Raw genomic sequence first — 18,997 nt, 5'->3', positions numbered from 1 at the left:
TCCATCCCCAACTACAATTTATCGCAATTTTTTAATCACACATGAAATCCCATAAAAATTAAGGGGGAAAGCCAAAAGAAGATTCTCGCAAGCAAGAAAGTGAAAGAAAGTGAAGCAAGCGATGCGAGACCATCGCTAGTTTCACTTGGGCTGGACCGATGAGTGTTGCTAGCAAGGGCATGAGATGTAGTCAGGTCGTACGACTTGCAGTGCAGTCGGTGCAGTTGCGTAAGCGGCTGCGGTCGAAACGCGAGGCGGAGCACTTATCACTCCAGCCCAAGTGAAGCTAGCGATGGTCCCGGCTCGATTCTAACCGCTCGAAGCGGCTGCGCTGCTTCGAGCGCAGCCGCTTACTGCACCGAATTTCAAGTCGTTTTCACCTGACTACATTTCACAACGGTTTCATGTAAGTCTTGAGCGAACCATAACGTCAATCGAGCAATCATTATCGAATTTCAGATGTCATAGGAAATAGTACAGCGACAATATCAGTCTAGTAGTCTTAATATGGAAAAACTTTACCACGTTTATTCCTTCGAAATCTGCACCTCTATTGTCACTATAACACAGAGTACAGAGTGCGTTATATATAGTACAGATCGATACGATCAAGTGAAGGCACTACTCACAAAGTGCAGTCGTACTTGACGATCACAGTGTTGCAATCCCGAGAACTCTAATACAACTTTGACAAATAATTCTCGCATTCCAGGAACTAGGAACATTTCAGAAACGTATGAAACATAGAGCGAAGTCGATAATGTGAGATGTATGATGCATTAGCACAATATTGCAGGTGCGGCAATGTTATGTTGAGATATTTTCCACTGAAAATCACCTGACCTGGACCTCAAACGTTGCGCCGGCGACAGTTTTCTCGCCAGACATCAATGTATTTCGACACGACTGTTGTAAAATGTTATTAGTATAACATGAAAATGACCCTTTCTCAAATTTTCTAAAACGGCTCAGGAGAAGCTATGGATTTCAGAGAGTCGTACATAACATCGCTACAAAAATGCAAACATTTATTCTCTTTTAATCAGTGCTAGTAACATATTGTAGCATAAAGTTAGCTATCGACAATAAACAAAAGCAATAATGCATACTTTAAGCGCTGTTACTTGCAAAACCAATTGATTTCCTGGGGAAAACTGAAGTGAATAAATGAGATTTGTTGCTCTACCTCTACTTTAAATATGAAATAGTGTAAAGAGAATAGCTCCTCCGGAATCAACGGCGCACACGCGGATGTTATAAAGAAAAATGTCGACAGCGGCCGTCCCCTTCTCAAAAATCAATAACGAAGGCACAACCAGCACGTCTGACGATGATTACCACGATTTCTAGTAAAATATTACCAGCTAATACAGTAATAAGCCTCTCAACTGAAAAAAGAAATATTGTGAATAGTTTCCTTCAATTAACTACCATTTAAACTAGCTTGGATTTTGAAAAAAAAAACATAAATGAATAACTTAGAAGACGTGCGTTGTTTTAGTGTTGTTCTTAGCTGGCGTTTAACTGGTACTAGTAACAAATCTTATTTTCAAAAATTACTAGTAACAAATCTTATTTTCAAAAATTATGTTCAAAAAAGAGGAGAACAGACATGTCTTATCTCAAAAAGTCCCTGTCTCAACCTTCCATGACCTACACAGATTCTATGCGCGAACATATTTTACAACATATTTCCGCAGACTACTAATTCGTGCCGGCAAAAACATTTTCCTCCTCATCCAAAAGGTAATATTTCCGAATACATTTACAGAGTTAGGACATCCAACAAAGTACCGTTTAGATGGAAATAGAAGTACATAGAAGGAGCCACCAGTTCTAAAAATATGAAGTTGTTGCGGTCGCCTTGAAGTGTGTTCGAGTGCAGGAAGGGGGATCAGTTGAAGGATACGCTGGCTGGATCGACACATCCACAACTAAACGAGCGAGCGCTGCTAGCAATGACTGCATCGGGAACGGAAGATTTTCACTATGAAAACCTATGAAAACTCGTCCAAAAATGACGATAAACATGAACATCGCCTTAACAAATCACATGTTTGTTCCAACAAAATAGTATGTAGGTGACTAATTATATCGCCTTCAGCTACGCTGCGCACGATTAATTATTAGACGAAGACGTGAGTGTGGACTAGGCCTCCTATGGATGTTCGCAATCACCGCGAAATACTCGTACGCGAAATTCGCGCGCGCGCTCCATCTCATCCCTCCCTCCGCCTCTTCTCGAGTACGTCAATACGCCCTCTCTACCCTTGAAACTAGACTTTGAGAAATAGCGGGGGATTCTTATTGTTTCCCGACTTGGATCAAATTTTTTTTTTCGTGGAATAGGTTGTAAACTTCACAAGAGGACAAAGTAAAGGAACAAGAGCTACGATAGGATCTTCCAGAAGATTGGTGGGAGCTAGGATAAAAGTATCTTTCGGCTTATTAGTTGAAACTTTCTAATGTTGGATTCAGCACCTTTAAGTATAAGTTCTATCCTGTCTTTTTGGAAGGTCGCTTCTGTAAATACTTCCCAAAAATGTATGCTAGAATATATTCTTTTGATAATAATAATGTAGCCTGTATTTAAAAAAAGTCAAGTATTTATTTCAACAAGTTTGACATTCATTGTCAGATCTATGTTGAATACAAAAAAAACAATAAAAACACCACGCGAAGCTCTCATTCGAAACTAGAGCCATGCGATTGCCCTTGTTTCGGTTCATTTACTTGAATTTAAAAGAAAAGAAAATATAGATTGTCTCGTGATCCAATGATTAGGACGTGATATGGGCCAGCTCCAGTACACAAAAAAGAAACCACGTAAGTTCTAGTACCACCTAGTTTTCGCATACAATTCTACTGAAAGGAATGTAGTGGTATACGGTAAAACAGGATATTCTGAATCTGAAAACGAAATTTTCCCTCCTTCCCGCAGCTGAAGTTTATCCCGAATCGAAATTTCTGGAGATATTCTGGAGATAACTTTGATTTGAATTCTAACTTTTGGTGAGAACTGATTAAAAAGTGGTGAAGTGAACTGTGGAAAATCCCAGCACTGTTCTCATATTTCCTTATAACTGCTGTTTTAACTGCGCCTGACAATGATGACAATTTAAATTTCGATGGGTTTTGAGCATGGGGTAACGCTTGATGCACAAACACCGGATATAGCGCGGTGATAAAGGGTTCAGCCGCGACTGCACTGTTGATGGTTCGAAACCGCTCCACGCCAACTGAGCTCTTCATCCCTCCGCAGTCGGTAAAGCGGCACTGTTTGTCTGGGAGGATAAAAACGTTGACTTGATACATCGGCTGACACCTACATGTCGTCGTATAGGCCGCATACACGCTCGTTAACTTTTAGTTATCATGATTTAGAGTCGATCGGTACGTCCTTAAGAGGTAGATCGACGCCATTTACTTCATCCTATACATTTTTGTCCTCACAGTTGGTCATGGTAGTCAACGACAACAGAATGAATCGGTATTCGTACTTATCTCTATATTTTTAAAAGTTTAGTGATAATCACTTCCAAAGTAGTATATAAACTCAAATAAGATCACAACAAGTCATTTTACTTGTAAATCGAGCGCGATGTGTTCTGATGTTAACCCGGAAACACCACCAGTATCAACCGCAAAAACGTGGAGCTCTCTGTCAACGCCACACACACCTTTGACCAGTCGTCGAGGAAATAAGATGCCAAAATTGATGAAAGCAGGGTAAGCACAGAAGTATTGAAGTATTGTAAACGAAGTTCACGTTAAAAATGGAAATCCAGAATACTGTCCAGTAATTCTAGAACACGTGAAGACTATCCACCTGATTTTCTGGATAGTGTGGAAAGAATCGGCATTATCTGTAACAGCTTAAGGAAACTTGAACATCTGAGCCGAGATGTGAAAAAGGTGAGATGATTGTTTCAAAAATTCCGAGGCAATTTCGAGGAGAAATTCTAGTGTATTACTTTATTCTACGTCCTTGACACCACTAAAAGTAGTCAGCGCCTCGGCGGACGATGAGGGCGTGACGCGTTACGTTCTCGACGGAGGCGGCCCTTGCAGATACCTATACCGATCGTCTCATTGAACGGACCGAGCTGGGAATTACCGTCGAAGACGTCTCGCATCACGCCAAAACAACACGTTTGATGCCGACTTTACGTCGTAATAAAATTTGAAGCAAGAATTCTCCCTGTCTAGAGTTCCAATGTCTTCCTGCATACTTATGCGTTCTTGTTTTTCAACAAATGCTTCCAGGAGTCTAAAGCCAAACAGAAAATATGGTGGAGAACCGGTGAGGCATTTAAGGAATACGGTGACCAAATGATGACACAGTCATGCGCAGAGACTTTCCGAGAAGCTTGCAACAATTTTTACGAAATTAGCAAACTTTTTCCAAAGTTCTCAGAAGATGTAGTCGTAGGCTTCAGTGAGGAGATACGCAAATTTAACAGAAATGAAGTGAAGGAGGTAAAAGAAAATCTGAAGAGTCTGGCGAAAGCTAGGAAGAACCTGGAAAAAGCGAAGAAAAAAGTAGCACGTCAAGAAAACGAGGCTACAACTGCAGCAGCAACAACAATGCAGGGTGAACATGACACGTAAGTTTGATGAATTTTATGTTAGAATATTAAAAACTCATATATCATATCCTTAGGGGTTACATGCCACCGAGGGGTGGGGATTAGTTAACACCTTAGTAGTTCTAGACGGTATCTTAGAAGTTTTTACCTATAACAGAGGATGATTGACTCTCGATTTCGTCCTGACTATTGCTCGACTACTCGAATGAATCTTTGTCGAGACATTCAAATATTTCACGCAGTCAGCTATTGGAGAATATTGAAACGACATAAAATCTAAATAGCTCCAAAGTGTAAAATGAATGTAAATCGAATATCTGACCGAGAAACTGTGCATTACAGCAATTAGAGCAATGTTGGGGAGCTAAAATCCTTATGATTCCCACAAATATTTTTGACGATAAATGGTAAAAGTATAATATTGTTTCTTTTTCATATAAATGAGAACTCTCTTGACAGTAATGAATAATCTGCAAGCGTGATAATATTCATATGGTCTACAGAACTATTATTCGTTGCATTTCAGTAGATGGGATAGCTTGGTTGACTCAAAGGCAAGATATCATGAAATGAGATGTAGTAGGAAAACCTCGGAGAACCCGTAGAGTTCGTGTTTAAAGGCAGCATACCACAAATCTGGGCAGGTACGGGTTTCAGGTGGAGTATCCGTATACGGTGTTGTAGATTATGGAGATCGAGGTGGTTCCGCTCAACTCTCCCTGAATCACTGCAAGCAGCCGGCCCCTGAATGCTGTTTTGTACGATGCCTTCCATTGCAGCGCGCCACCCTTGCACGCGTAACGTCTCTTACTGCCTAACGGGGCATTTCGAATTGATTTTCGACGAATCGCAGGGCGGAGGCGGCGCAAGAGGTGGGGCCTTGCAATAGATGGCGTCGTACAAAACAGCATTCTCGAGGTGGTTGCTTGCAGTGATGCAGGAAGAGATGAGCGGAACTACCCCCGTCTCCATAATCTACGACCCCGTATACGGATACTTCACCGCAAATCCGCACCACCTCAGATTCGTGATATGCTGCCTTTAAATTACGGAGCTCAGAGCGGCTCCTCTCAAATAATTGTGCAAGTTATACAGCAAAAACGTGGCGAGAGCGTATACTTAAATGTCTACCTGCTATTCAGTGGAAGCAGAGCACAGATAGCAACTCGTATGAGCACTGCCATATACATACTCTCATTCCCTTGAAAAAAAAGTGGTCTGCTCGCTTGCATGGGCATCTAAAAAGAGCTGAAAAGGGCGACCAAAAAGGAGATCGCAGAGGACTGCAGAAAGACTAAATAGTGTAGCTTGACGACAGAATATTGTTCTCTTAAATAAAGGATAAAGTGTCTGACATTAATCAATCCGCTTGGGATCCTTGAGAGAAAAAAGAATTTTATCCTCCAGTCAAATTTTTAAATTTTTTTTCAATTTTGGCAGTAGTTTTTCGAACTCGTAAGGATGAAAGGCTTGGTGTGCACAAGGACGGATTCGAACCTCTGATCTATCGTGCAGACACGGTGACAGCGATTAAAAAAATACAGTAGAAAAAACCTCCGAGTATTTTCTTCGTGATAATCGTAATGACGACTTTATTAAAATATCTATTTCTATTTCTATGAATGTGGGATAGATGTCAGTGTTGTGAGGTCAGTATGGACCTGTTTGGGTAAGAGATTTAATAACTATAATATCATAAAAGAAAATAACTGTAATAACTATAATATCATAAAGTAATATCATAAAAGAGCAACAAGGAGTTCTTCTTTTTAATTTTTTCAAAAAGACAAATTTCAAGATCTTTTTGGCATCTTAATATTTCTTTGCAGATGTTTCGCTACAGCTAAGGAATCTATGCTGAAATTCATGAGAGAAACAGCGTTCTTCGATAAAATAGCCGATAAGTACGTCAATGCCGATCGTGAACTATGTGATAAAGTGTACGAGATGCTCAATTCAAAAGCTCGCTCAAACGAGGAACCTGGATCGAAGAAAAGTGATTAGAAATTTTCATATCTTATATCTAGATTTTTTTGTCAGCCAATTCTTATGCTCAACATAATAAAAAACGTAGACGTGTTAAAGCTGGAGAAGTTTCTGCAATTCTCGAATAATGTACTTGCGCCTATAATAATAATGCCTTTGTCATCCAGAAGGTCCACAATCACGCGAATGCCCATTATATAGTACAAGGGAGTGCTCCGTTCTGTTTTTGAATGTTTGTACTTCGTCAATCTTGTAAGCGTCTTTTTTTTTTCTGGCACAGCGCTGCAGAAACAAAGCAATATCCCAGAATCCCAGCTATCAGACGGTGCTAGTAGCATCTTGCAGGAAGAAAAAAAAGACCTACAGAAAATGAAGAGAAAAAACGCCCACAAAAAATAAAATGCCTATAGAAAATTTGTTACTTGCAGTAAAACGAAAGTAAAACGTAAGAAGTATGTAGTACAGAGGTCAGAAATTTTCCAACCGACTGCATGCATGGTACCAATCAAAAACCGTACCGCATTTCAAAACCTACTCGGTCGATGATCGCTTCTATTTTATATTAACAACAGATTTCACCATTCGGGTAGTTTCCACTTGGGATCTTAACTGTAGGATGCACTCAGAACCAAGAAACAAAAACTAAACACGACTTCCTTTTTTGATTCCTCTCCTGAATTTTTGAACTTTTGAATGAGAAAAAAATCAAATCAATGAAAGAAAAATAAGACAAGGAATGACAAATCTCCATGTAGAAGATCGCTATGCGATTTTTCATGCTACAAAAATCGTCGCAAATATCATGACATTTATCAAATGAACACATCACATAAGAAAATGATACTCGGGCTCTCAAAATGACAGGAGAAGCAATTAACACAAAGAAGTCATCGGACTCAAGTTACCGGTAGATCACAGTTGTGCGGAATGAAACAATAACACCAACTGTCACGTATGTACAGTCGAATAAACTGACATAAGAATAAGGAAAAGAAAATGTGCTCGGACCTACTACAGATCATTCAGTGGATAACGCTGAAAGAACAGAATGAGCAGCGATAGTTGAGTGGATCGATCCGCGTAGATCATCTTAACCTAGCAAGTGCTTGCGCTCCGCGGACAATATCTAATCCCAGTTCACCTCGTTTCAGTTTCTGCAGCATTTCCCGGCTACCTTTACCGAGAAGTTCTGAAATATAACAGATGTACTATGAGATAAAGAAGAACCGTATGAATTGTGAGTCAATGGGTCGAAGTAACTCCTCCGATAAGGCTGATTGTGATCAAGTGTTCTTAGACAATCAATGATCATGACCACCGGGAAGTAGCAAAGCAAGATGGTAACTGCATGCTGAACACTATAGCGATTTGTACTACGCAAATTACAGACGACCAGTTATTAATATCACTACTTATTTATTTATTTAGTTGTTTATCCTTCAAATTAGCGATCTCTCCATCTCATATACAAAAATCTCTGCCGTAAGAATCCTGGATGACGTTTGACAGTAGTTCGGGACCGTTCAAGTTTTAAGTGTATTGAGTTGCGAGGCCAGCCGATGTATCAAGTAAATGTTTTTATTCCCCGAGACGAGTCTGATAGTAATTTATCGACCCCACAGCGATGGAAGTGGTTGGCGCTAGTGCGGATTCGAACCATCGTTCGATCGTGCGGTCACAATCTCTTACGGACTGCGCTTGCAGTACCGCCCATAAGAGAGGTCATATTCGAATCAGAACGTCACAAAGGTCATTCTTCTGACCCACTCTGCGGATGGAAGAAACATATAGTTCTCTAACCTCACCAATGTCGCTAAAATGGTAAAATATTCGTAACCTTACCTCTCAAAGTCATTTTGAAAGCTTCACGGGCCTTCTGTTTGAGGCAGTTCTGTTTATCTTCGTTCAGTTGCGCTGTTTTGCTAATAATAGCCTGTTCCAACGTGATATCCATGGTTTCCTGGCGACAACTAGAAATTTGTCTAGGTTACGATGGAAGTAACAATTTATAATTGCACAAAACAGTCTCACCTGTCAAAGTTCGGACAACATTCTCTGAGCTTAGTACATTTTTCCTGGATCAGATTCGCATCACGGAAACATTCCGATGAATGCTTGTAATCTTCGCTCAGCAGCCGAAGAAATGCAGAGTTAAATAGCACATGCTCTTTCGTAGAGTACGGTACACAGATCGATGATGAGAACTGAAAATTTGCAAATACCAAAGCTTATACTGTGAAAAATTCAGATCAAATTCAAAACTTCGTGAAAATAGTCTGAACACTTACGAAAATCGTATTCTTTTTGTCTAGGCATGTTCGTAGACGTGTGTTACGATTAATAACCATTTCATACAGCTCCTCGTAGAGCGGTTGTTCCGCAGGATCACAAAATTCGTCTCCCTGCAATGGATTGTAGTTTAAGTGCGTAATGAGATCACAGTAATAGCGAAGGTAACAAGTACTACGAAACTACCTTGGAATTCCGAGCCATGATTTAAATATAAAAATACTTTGGAGGTTAATAATTCTTACACATTGCTCTGTTCGTTAAGAACAAAATAATCAACTTTATAATTAAAATAATCTAATAATCATATCATCTAATAATCTAATATTCAAAATCACCGATGCAATGATTTTGAGCAAAAAAAGCTGTACTACTGTAAAAACTGTACTGTAAAACTGTACTGTAAAAATCGCCTATGCGACAATACATATTTCCAGACTTTACCCGGATAATTCTTGACACATCTCTCATGTCTCCAAAACAAAGCTCGATATTTAATCAAGACGTAGATCTAGTAATTATAAATAAATAGATAGTTTCATCAACTGAAACATCTCCTCGACTAAGACAAACTCGAAAAAATGGAAAATCCCGCTCTCTGTTCTCTAATGCCTCTAAACTAACCTTGTAAAGTAGACTTTCAGCACTTTCCGCTAAGGTTGGCAATATTTTACTGCTCGCAAATCTCCAAGCACAACTATCAACAGCTAAATGCATTTGATTCCGGCATCGCATGTATAAATCACAAGAAGTTTCATTTCTCTGAAAGTTTTTTCTCTTCGTTTGAAATCCACATGTATTCTATGAATAATTTTTAAAAAGAAATTGCGCAGTAAAACCCACGCCATCAGTAGTGGAATTTATGTGATGTTCTCTTTTGTATTTCTCCAATTCCCGTTTATATTCCTCATTTGACCAGTCGTGAATAATGTTATCCTCTTTACTCGATGAATCCACCTTCTCGTCTACTTGGACACTAGTATTAGCTGGATCCACATTAAGGTCGGCAGCAGTTTCAGCATCACCAACGGATAAAATCACTTTCTCGACCCCTTCTGAAAAAGTAATCCACTGATAATGTGGAATCTATTTGAAAAAGTTCCAGATACCTTCAAGAACTATGTGATCACCATGTTCATTGGTTCGGATTTCTTTGTTAGCTCGATCGAATTTATGTTTGGGTTCTACAGCAGGTTCTGCAAATTTGAACAAAAATAAATTCTTTCTACAGTGAAAGAGAGCCCCAATATATACCTTTGTGATGCTGATGGACGGCTCCATCTTTGCTAAATTCTTCATTCGGTTCGCAACGTTTTACATCGACTACATCGTCTTCATCAGGGTAATCGGCTTCATTGACAGCTAATAAAACGATTTTTAGGGACTGAGAAAAAAAAACTGCTTAAGAAACAAATATATGCTTCCGAAAGCTCACTATTCCATCCTTTTCTAAATGCCATATCGGACGAAGGAAATATTGGGCAGTAGCTATAGGGTGGGTACGAGTGAAACTTGTGTCCAGATGCAAAGTTTCAGGGGATTAAAGGACGGCGCGTGACGAAATTGACGATCTTCTGGGCTCAGTGAGACAATAAAGAGTTCAAGTTGTATTACGACTACGATAGTTTAATAGAATAAAAGAAAAATAGAACAGAATGAAATGGATTAGAATAGGAGTGGCCACAATTCCCCCGCAATCGTACTGAAAAACGGCGTAGGAATCGCCTCAGCTCCTACGAACATGTCAGAAGGGCCATCTTTGCTCTCTCCGGTTCCCTCAGGGCCCTTACTCATTCGTTTTACATTAACAGGCTGTTGAGGAGACCTCGTTGGTTTTCGTTCGCTCGTGGACGTGGCGAAGAGGCGAAGGGGATGACTTCTTCAAAATAAGCCCGTAAGAACTAAGACCGTCTCCCACGCCGTCTTTCAGGACGGTTAGGGGGAATTGAGAGTGCCCACGTTCTCATTCGCTACAAGCCGAACTCAATATTGACTCAGAGAGACCCCAATATTCGTCAGTTTTGTGATATGCTACTTCCAAAAATATTGATCTACGAAAATACGGATCCGGCATCAGACCTCATAGATACAGCGATGAAATCGTCAAATATCATATCGAAACAAAATAAGAGCTATTTGGGTAAATATAAATAGAACAAATCATCCCCACTTGCATTTCTGATCAGCTGAAGATTGACTCGATCGAATTGATTGATGAGATCTTGCAAAGCCTTCGCAATCTGCAATCACTGAATTGGTGTACAGTAAAAACATTCGCGAACTGTTTAATACATATACTTAAAAATGCCATTATCTTTAACTTTTTATGGAGGTGATCTCATGCTTTTTTTTAGATTTAATGCCTTACAAGTAATCGTAATGCTAAGTAATGGTAGGTAATTAATCGTAATGCTGCTCTAGAGATGCAGCTCCGATCTGGATCACGACATATCAAGTACATAGGTGTTGTAAAATTACCACTACATATATTTAATGACTTGATAGGCAACGAATCCATAACAATGACCACTTACCTCAACTTTTTTAGCTTTCTCCTTAGCAGAGACTACTCTGTGACGAAGATTTTTATGCCAATCTTCGACAAGATCTTTGATCTGCAAATGACCACAATCGATTAGTACAAGGATATCCGTGAATTGGCGGCGGTGGAGCTGCATTCAACTGACTTCTTTCATATCTTCCGAGTCTTTCTTCTCTCCTAACAACGCCAAAATCACCTGCAGTCTCTTTGATTGTTTCTTTATCGTTGGTTCTATACAGTCTCCAGCTCGACTAAGGTTCTGAACTATTTGATATTTAACAAAGGAACGTTTAACCGCATAGGAACCGCATAGGTTCATTGATTCAACTTCGTATACTTCGAGTTTATATAATATTTGGTGCAAGATGATTGTAAGAGATAAGGTTTCAATGTAATTTAATAGAAACTACTTTCACTTCGTTGAGTACGTTCCAAGTTCGACCTTCTTTGAATCTTGGCATCGTAGAGTTTGATTGTGTACTACTTTCTTAACTTTTTCTTTCTTTACTTTCACTTCACTCAAAATCAAATAGCTGTGCCAGAAAAATCGCGAGATGTCGAAAAGAAGACAACCAAACGAATATAATTCCGCACCAAAAACTAGGTCTTGATCGACGATCTTGATACCAATCGAATAAAAACCCAATAGAGCATTAGTCGTATTTAAAGGTGAACCACGTGAACTCGCTTTTTTTTCCTTTTTTTTTGTACAAACTTTTGTACAAACAGGAGGAGCAGTATCTGTGACAGTGTGATATGCGGGAGCAATTTATAACAACCTGAACTTGTTTCCCTCAGAGATACAAAAGCCACGGAGCTGATTTTGTGCGTTTCTCTGTTGGTCTGTTTTTAAATCAGAGCCTAAGAGAAAGGTGTCCGTCCGATTACCTTGGAATTACTTGTTTCAGACCATATGTTGCTTTTCTTTCCTGTGCTGATCAATTATCCAACGTCGATCGATCATGTTACGGCAATTTCGCCACAATATGGACCGTGACCAACTAATTCCTTTTCCGAATTGTTTTTTTGAATGCTTTTTTCTTCTGAGTTTTTGCTTTGTTTAATCCACATGAGTCAAGTTCGATTATTTGTGTAAATCAGGCGAACATCTTGCTATCAGTTCAGCAGAGTTCTGGTAACGGCCGCTACAATACGTACCGTAACGCCGACCTATTTGTATTGTAATTGTAGCCCGATATCTCTGCAGGGAACGATTTCAGGCGGCTGTAAATTCTTGATACACCTCAACGCGTAATACTGCACTTCCGTACAAGTTTATAGAAATAATCAAAAGGATGGGTTTAAGCAGTTTTCTTTTTAGTTTCGGCATATGATAACGTTGAATTACAGTCACCTTAGAATTTGCACTTTTTCGAACAAAAATCACTGGCGATGATGTCACGAATTCACCGCGTCGACCGCCTTCATCGCTTTGATCATCGGTCATTTCAAGACGGCGTCTGGATCCAGAAGCTTTCGGCACAACATTCTTTACAGCTCCGGAAATCACCAACGGATTGGAGGACACTTTTCCGAGCGCCTTTAAAACAACACTATATATATGATATGTATTCTTGAAGGAAAATATTTTCCATGGATAAGTTTGGAAACTTCAACTCCCCACCTGACCAGCTTGTAACAGACTGTTCAGTCCGGTGCGTGCTGCTTCTCCACGGTTCAACTGCTCGACCTTAGCTTTGTATTCGTTGGTGTTCTTCAAAGCGTGTTCAAACGCTTGATCATGAGTTTTGTTGCTCCGATGGAACGATCGTTTGTTGGTGAGGTTTGAAGTCCTTTCATGGATATTCACTACTAAGATGCCTTTGCTGGTAGCTATAGCCTAGAATATTCCATATTGTTTAACAAAAGTAAGTATAGTCAAACCGGTTCACCTAATATTTTCCAAGATTTATAATTTGGTAGAAAACACAAGTAAATATAAGCAAATAGGCAAATAAATAATTCATCGAGGAAGAATTCGATTAAACCAACCATTTTGTCGTCAGGGAACGATAATTTCGGCCTGCTAGAAAATGTAAGCGAGCCATTGTCGTCTCTCAGTTCACTTCGCCTGCCTCCTTCACGATTAGACGAACGAGGAAAGTTCACCTACCATAAACATATTTTGATTTATAGTTATAAAAACGTGTAAAATGTGAATGAGAAATCCAAACGCCTTTGGAATATAATTTTTTCGACCATATAATATAAGAGTTGTGTTTATTAGCATTAGCGTACATCAGCAACCTCACAGATCAATCATTATTCGGTTGAATTTGAGCATTTGGAGATACTCCGCCCATTCCAATTCCAAATTCATCTCATTCTGTTATTAGCACTGATAGCGGTACCATTGCAAATGGAAGAAATTAGTTACGAGAACTTGCATACATCTGCATTTTCGAATGAGTAGTTATAATTTTTAAAGACATTTCTTAATTAATAACTCATCTATTATTTATAAAATCTTGTAATATTGAAGGTGTTGAGATAAATTTCCGAAAACCAGCAAACAAGGATACTACCTGTAGTTTTTCGTGACAGGAAAATAATGTAAAGATGTTGTTAGTCACTATTTAAAAAAAGAGCCGTGTGAGCCTCCAAGAACACGAGGTTTACAATAATTTGCTATCATAAAACTTCCGTAAAATAAATTCACATTATTGAAAATTTCACTTGTAAGAAATAGCACATCATATTTAAAGTGGTATGAATGTTGAAAGGGTTTGTTTGGGACGGAATCTTTGACAGACTTTTTTTTTCTTAAAAAGGCATACACCTGCCGCATAAGGAGCACTCCGTAGAGACTGAGTACTTCGAACATTCGACTACTCAACATTCGTACCCTATAAATTCTCTCGAAAGACGTTACAAAGGCCATGTTCACGGTACACAGCCATCAAAGCCATGCTCTCCTAACTGGAACATTTTTCACGAATCTCTGTGAACCCCTTGAAAATCTGCATTTCTGTTTGACTCATTCCAGAAACTATTTTTACCATCCGTTACCTTCTAGATTACTGTCTTAATTTGTTCAAAAGTATTTTCAAGTGGATCATCGATTCGCGGAAAAGCACGCACTTTTTGCTCCTTGTTCGGTCCTTTCTCGTCGCGAGTGACCCCTACGAGGAACATTTCTGGGGCTGACACTGGTATATAACTGTTCTAGACAACGATTTTTTTTCTGTGCTTTTGTTTTATATTTTTTGTATCCTTACCTTTTCATAGCCTCCATCTCCACCGGGGCCACCTTCGCCAACAGTCTCGCCCTGATCGTATCCAGTCGTTCTTCCATCCCCTGCCTTATATTCGCTCGCTTGATTATTGTATCCACCCTCGCTCGCGGATGTTATGTGCACATTCACATAACCACTTCCTAAAACATCAGGAATGCAGCAGCATTTCACTCAACCTTATTTTTCAAAGTAGTAAATAGACAATAGAAATGTTATCTGTGACTAGTACCATCATCTCCGCTCTCCTTACTGCCACCTTCGCTGAAATTGACACTAACAGAACCTGATCCTATCGTACTCCCTTCATTAGGAACATAACCAGGAGGTAGGCCTAGTTTTTCTATGGGGATGCCATTCTGAAAAAAAAAGTCAATGAAATCATTTGGAGTTGCAAGAAAACTAGCATTAAGCTGCTGGTTTTGTCTTACTTCGCAATCCTTTGCTCTCTTCCTCATCCTGATGCGGGTTTCGTTTATTGATTTGCCCAGTGCGGATTGGGTAGGAATATGCGAACATCTTGAAAAGCCAAGTAAAAACGAATAATTAAAGCTACATGGCCTGAAATATTTCACATGCGTAATTTTGAAACAGGACACAATTTTTCTGGTATGACAAAATTGATGACCAGACGATCAAGTTGGTTTCTAACATGTTTTGGAGATTTAAGGGTATTTCAAGTTGAAAAGCGATCAACTAGGGGGAAGGAGGGTGAGTGAATCCGGCCGAGCAGAAAGCAGCACTGCGCTTTCCTGTAGACGCGTCGCGGTCACTCGGTCAAAGATAAGTCAGGTGATAGTATGTTTACCACCTCAATCAGCACCTGCTAAACTTTTTCTGATAGCAGCCTACGTTTCCATGATGATGTTCCTCTACCAGAGCTCAAATAGCTTCTGTTCTATCTGAATCCGTAGCCCGGAGAGAAGCAGGAAAATGGGTCCATTTACAACCTTCTGAATATCCCTTATAATATCCCCTTTGGATAATAATTGAATACTTTGAACCTCTCAGTAACTTTAGATTTTACAAGTTGACAAATTTGATCAGCGCATTGTTACATCATAATTTTTACTTTAAACGAAATAGTGATATAAGCCACAAAAAATTTGAAATGTTTCCATCCTTGCGCAATTTCCCTCAAAAACATTCACAAATTATGCGGGAGATAGGGATCATCGCCGACGTTTGACCCATTTTCACTAGTAGCTATATCAAGCGTCTTTTTGCCGAAAACACCGAAAATGTCAGCGTAATCATTCCGAGCGCGAGAAACGATAATGACTGTAGGTCAACGTGATGCAAAATCTTTGAAATAACGACATTGAGTGACAGGGGAACGGTCGTTATATACTCAATATTAACAAATACATGTTAGTGGTGTACCTTTTTGGTCTAACTTTTGTAGAGGAGCGCATATTAAGAGATATATTACGACTACAAAATATCCCTAAAAATTCCTTCAGCCAAAATGGGAATCAAGCCTTTAGATAAATTTCATTGAACGAGGAAGGACGAGAAACAGTGCAGGAGTACTTTTTCAATTTGGCCGAAAATTGATACAATGGCACACTTAAAGTACAATTACGAGAAAAATACCAAAGCAAAGTTCAAAGTTTTGAATCTTCTTGTAATAAATCACCGCAAAGCAGACCAGCATTCTGATGAAATATGACAGAGAAACATGATGAAGTTCACAGTGTAATTTATGTTGATAGAGGTTTTGAAGGGCGTCTAGGTTGCAGAAACATTTCTTTTTCGAGAAAAAAAGAGGTTCCAAATAATTTCTCAAAATGGTTTGTACCAAATCCCCTCTTTCATTGGAGAAAAAAAAAACTTTCTATGTACCAGTTACCAGTAATAAATGTTGGAATTGTTAGTTCCACCAAAAGAACATGGTTATCACGTCATCACTTGATATCGTTCGATGCACATTTTCAAGACTTGGTCAATCATGGATAGAAGCTGGCCTGCGTTGACGAATCTTAGTTTAGCATAAATTCATAATGGAGACATAACCATGATGGTATGTATGTAGCATTATACAGATGGGGATCACAGGTAGGTAACATAACGGTGGAAGTTGATTATTAGGAAGCATAAGTAAGAACTATGGAAAAACCCTTCCACTAGAAAGTTCTCAAGTTCACTACTTTTTATCTTCCAGCGGTTTTTTTTCCACTTTTCACTCTCCCTCTTTTGTTTTTCAATTAGATGGGAGTTTGGCATCGCAAAACATAAGCGCATAAAAAATTAGGTCAAACTTGGTGAATTTCGTCGACCATTGATTCTCCTGGCAGTCAGGTTAGATCTGCTTTTCATTTAATTTAAAATAAATTATTGTTCACTTCGATTCCAAAGCCTTCGATATCAAATATGAACAAGTTATGCTGAAGAATACCGAGCTAGTTTCATGCATGACTTGACTTCGCTACAGATAATCCAGTACCACACTTTTCTTTCTTTCATCGAAAAGAAAACTACTCAGAAGAGACATCGCCGAAATCCACAATTTGGTCTATTCTCCTCTCTCAGAGAAATCATTCATTTTTTAGAGACCAGAAGCTAACAATCGCGATAGCTCAATGGTAGACAATTCAGAACGTAATTGTAGACCATTTCGCCGACCTAGGCGTCACTGCATTGTTTCCGTTCTTAAAGAGAATCTTCGACGAAGTGAAGTAGCTTGGATTGTCGTCGACGCGTCGAAAACAGAGTGCGGCAGGGAAATTGAGGTTAGTGAGTGAAAATAGAGAGGATATAATGAATAGACGACAAGATATGAGTGATCATCAATGACCAAAGACTATCGCTTCTTTGAAGTGGTACTTGAGCTGTTCTACTTCGTAAAATGAATAATTGGGCAGATATTTTCACTGTTCAGAAGGCTGAAACGCAATTTAGTAATCCCATAGCGAAAGCGATTATCACGTCAATAGTGCATGGCGGCAATGAGCGAAAAATTCAAAAGAAAACCGAAAAAATGCAAATTCAAGTGTAGGAGAAATGTAAGAAAAAGAAGTTTTGTAGCGAAACTCACTTAGACAACGCAAAACAACAACTTCGCACTTGTCCACACTCTCGTTCTCGTCGTCTTTCGACACCAGCGAAGCAATGAGTGGGTACATAGTAGATATTACGCCCGTACGAGAATCTCGATGCCGACTTCAAAACGATCGAGTCGCACTGTTTCACCTTGAATTAGAAGTAGCAGCTCGTTTAAAGGAATATAAAGAAGAAATGAAAAAGGAATTTTTTGAAAAAAAAAATCATATTAGAATTATATAGAAGAGGAATTGCAGCTGAATTAGCAGCAGAAAGAAATTCGAAAGCAGTTATGGAACTTCAGAAAAAAAAAGGAAAAAGTAAATGAAAACTGTCCCTTCCTCCTGAGGTAAATCTACACGATAAGAATACCGAAAGGTAAAAATAGCCAGCGTGTGATAAATAGTACCTCAGACAGTCAAAAATCCAAAACGCAAGTGGTTATCACAGAATGAAGTAATATCACAAAAAGTTGAGAAAAATGAAAAGTTCTAGTGAATAGTGAAAGCAGTTTTCGAGACTATCAAAACTAAAGGAGTCAAAAAGCTCAGAAAATTTGTAATTTTTTTAAACGAAAGAATGGAAGCTCTATAAATTGACTTTCATAAATGGATAAACTAAGCAGAAGACAAGCTTTAGCACTAACGTACTAAACTGTATGTTATGGAAATGAGAAGAAGAGCTAGATGAAAAAGGAAATGTTGCGAAGAGGTTGTATTTTATGAGCTTGAAAGGCTATTTGGACCAATTAAAAAAATCATGAAATTGTCCAGTGATACATATATTAGTCAATAAGAGTAGATACCTGGTTATTGCTGAAGGGAATCGTATTCTGAATAAGACAGGATGTGAGCAAATGGTCGAGTTCCTCCTCCATTTTTTCTAACTGGAATTAGAAATGTAGTTTCATTCGAAGAACGCTGCGACTTTCGTTAAACTCACGATTATGTAATCATTCCGTAATTTTTCATGGCAGTTATGTTTGTCACGTGAGTCTGGTAACCAGTACGGACGTAAAATTGAATTTCCTAAAATGATTTATAGAACTCTCGGTCTGAATTTCAATTTGCGATACGCTAAATTTGAAGATGAACAACAAGTGAGACATTAACTCACCTAAACATAACCGCTCTTCTAGTTGCGCTACTGCTGCACATTCCACATAAATTTCACAAAAATGTTGTGATTCCTTCTGAAAACAGTTCTTTCATGGAATATCCAATTTGGTCATAGACTGGAAAAACAGGCTGTAAACTCACGAGTGAATTCTTAGCTGCTGCTACCACAGCAGTGCCTAACAGTAATAGCCAACGCAT

At 39.0% G+C, this 18,997-nt stretch overlaps 2 protein-coding genes across 2 annotated transcripts; one reads left to right on the top strand and one right to left on the bottom strand.

The window, feature by feature from the left end:
- Positions 1–3,601: 3,601 nt before the first annotated feature.
- On the top strand, positions 3,602–6,593 carry RB195_020936 (uncharacterized protein; the record flags this gene model as incomplete). The annotated part of the gene is made up of 4 exons (XM_064189494.1): positions 3,602–3,729; positions 3,810–3,915; positions 4,267–4,607; positions 6,419–6,593. 4 exons carry the CDS (start codon positions 3,602–3,604, stop codon positions 6,591–6,593), a joined length of 750 nt encoding a protein of 249 aa, XP_064045375.1.
- Positions 6,594–7,660: 1,067 nt separating this feature from the next.
- Positions 7,661–18,997, bottom strand: RB195_020935 (uncharacterized protein; the record flags this gene model as incomplete). Its single annotated transcript, XM_064189493.1, has 22 exons — positions 7,661–7,764; positions 8,418–8,545; positions 8,607–8,779; positions 8,864–8,977; positions 9,489–9,626; positions 9,708–9,919; positions 9,974–10,060; positions 10,119–10,226; positions 11,035–11,104; positions 11,399–11,479; positions 11,552–11,665; positions 12,761–12,946; positions 13,031–13,246; positions 13,399–13,515; positions 14,625–14,782; positions 14,872–14,998; positions 15,071–15,158; positions 17,677–17,831; positions 18,487–18,567; positions 18,624–18,709; positions 18,798–18,873; positions 18,941–18,997. 22 exons carry the CDS (start codon positions 18,995–18,997, stop codon positions 7,661–7,663), a joined length of 2,676 nt encoding a protein of 891 aa, XP_064045374.1.

The sequence above is a fragment of the Necator americanus genome, chromosome II, assembly GCF_031761385.1.
Source record: "Necator americanus strain Aroian chromosome II, whole genome shotgun sequence".
Lineage (NCBI taxonomy): Eukaryota > Metazoa > Nematoda > Chromadorea > Rhabditida > Ancylostomatidae > Necator > Necator americanus.
The sequence above is the reverse complement of the archived record's forward strand: the minus strand, read 5'-3'. Positions and strand labels throughout refer to the sequence as shown.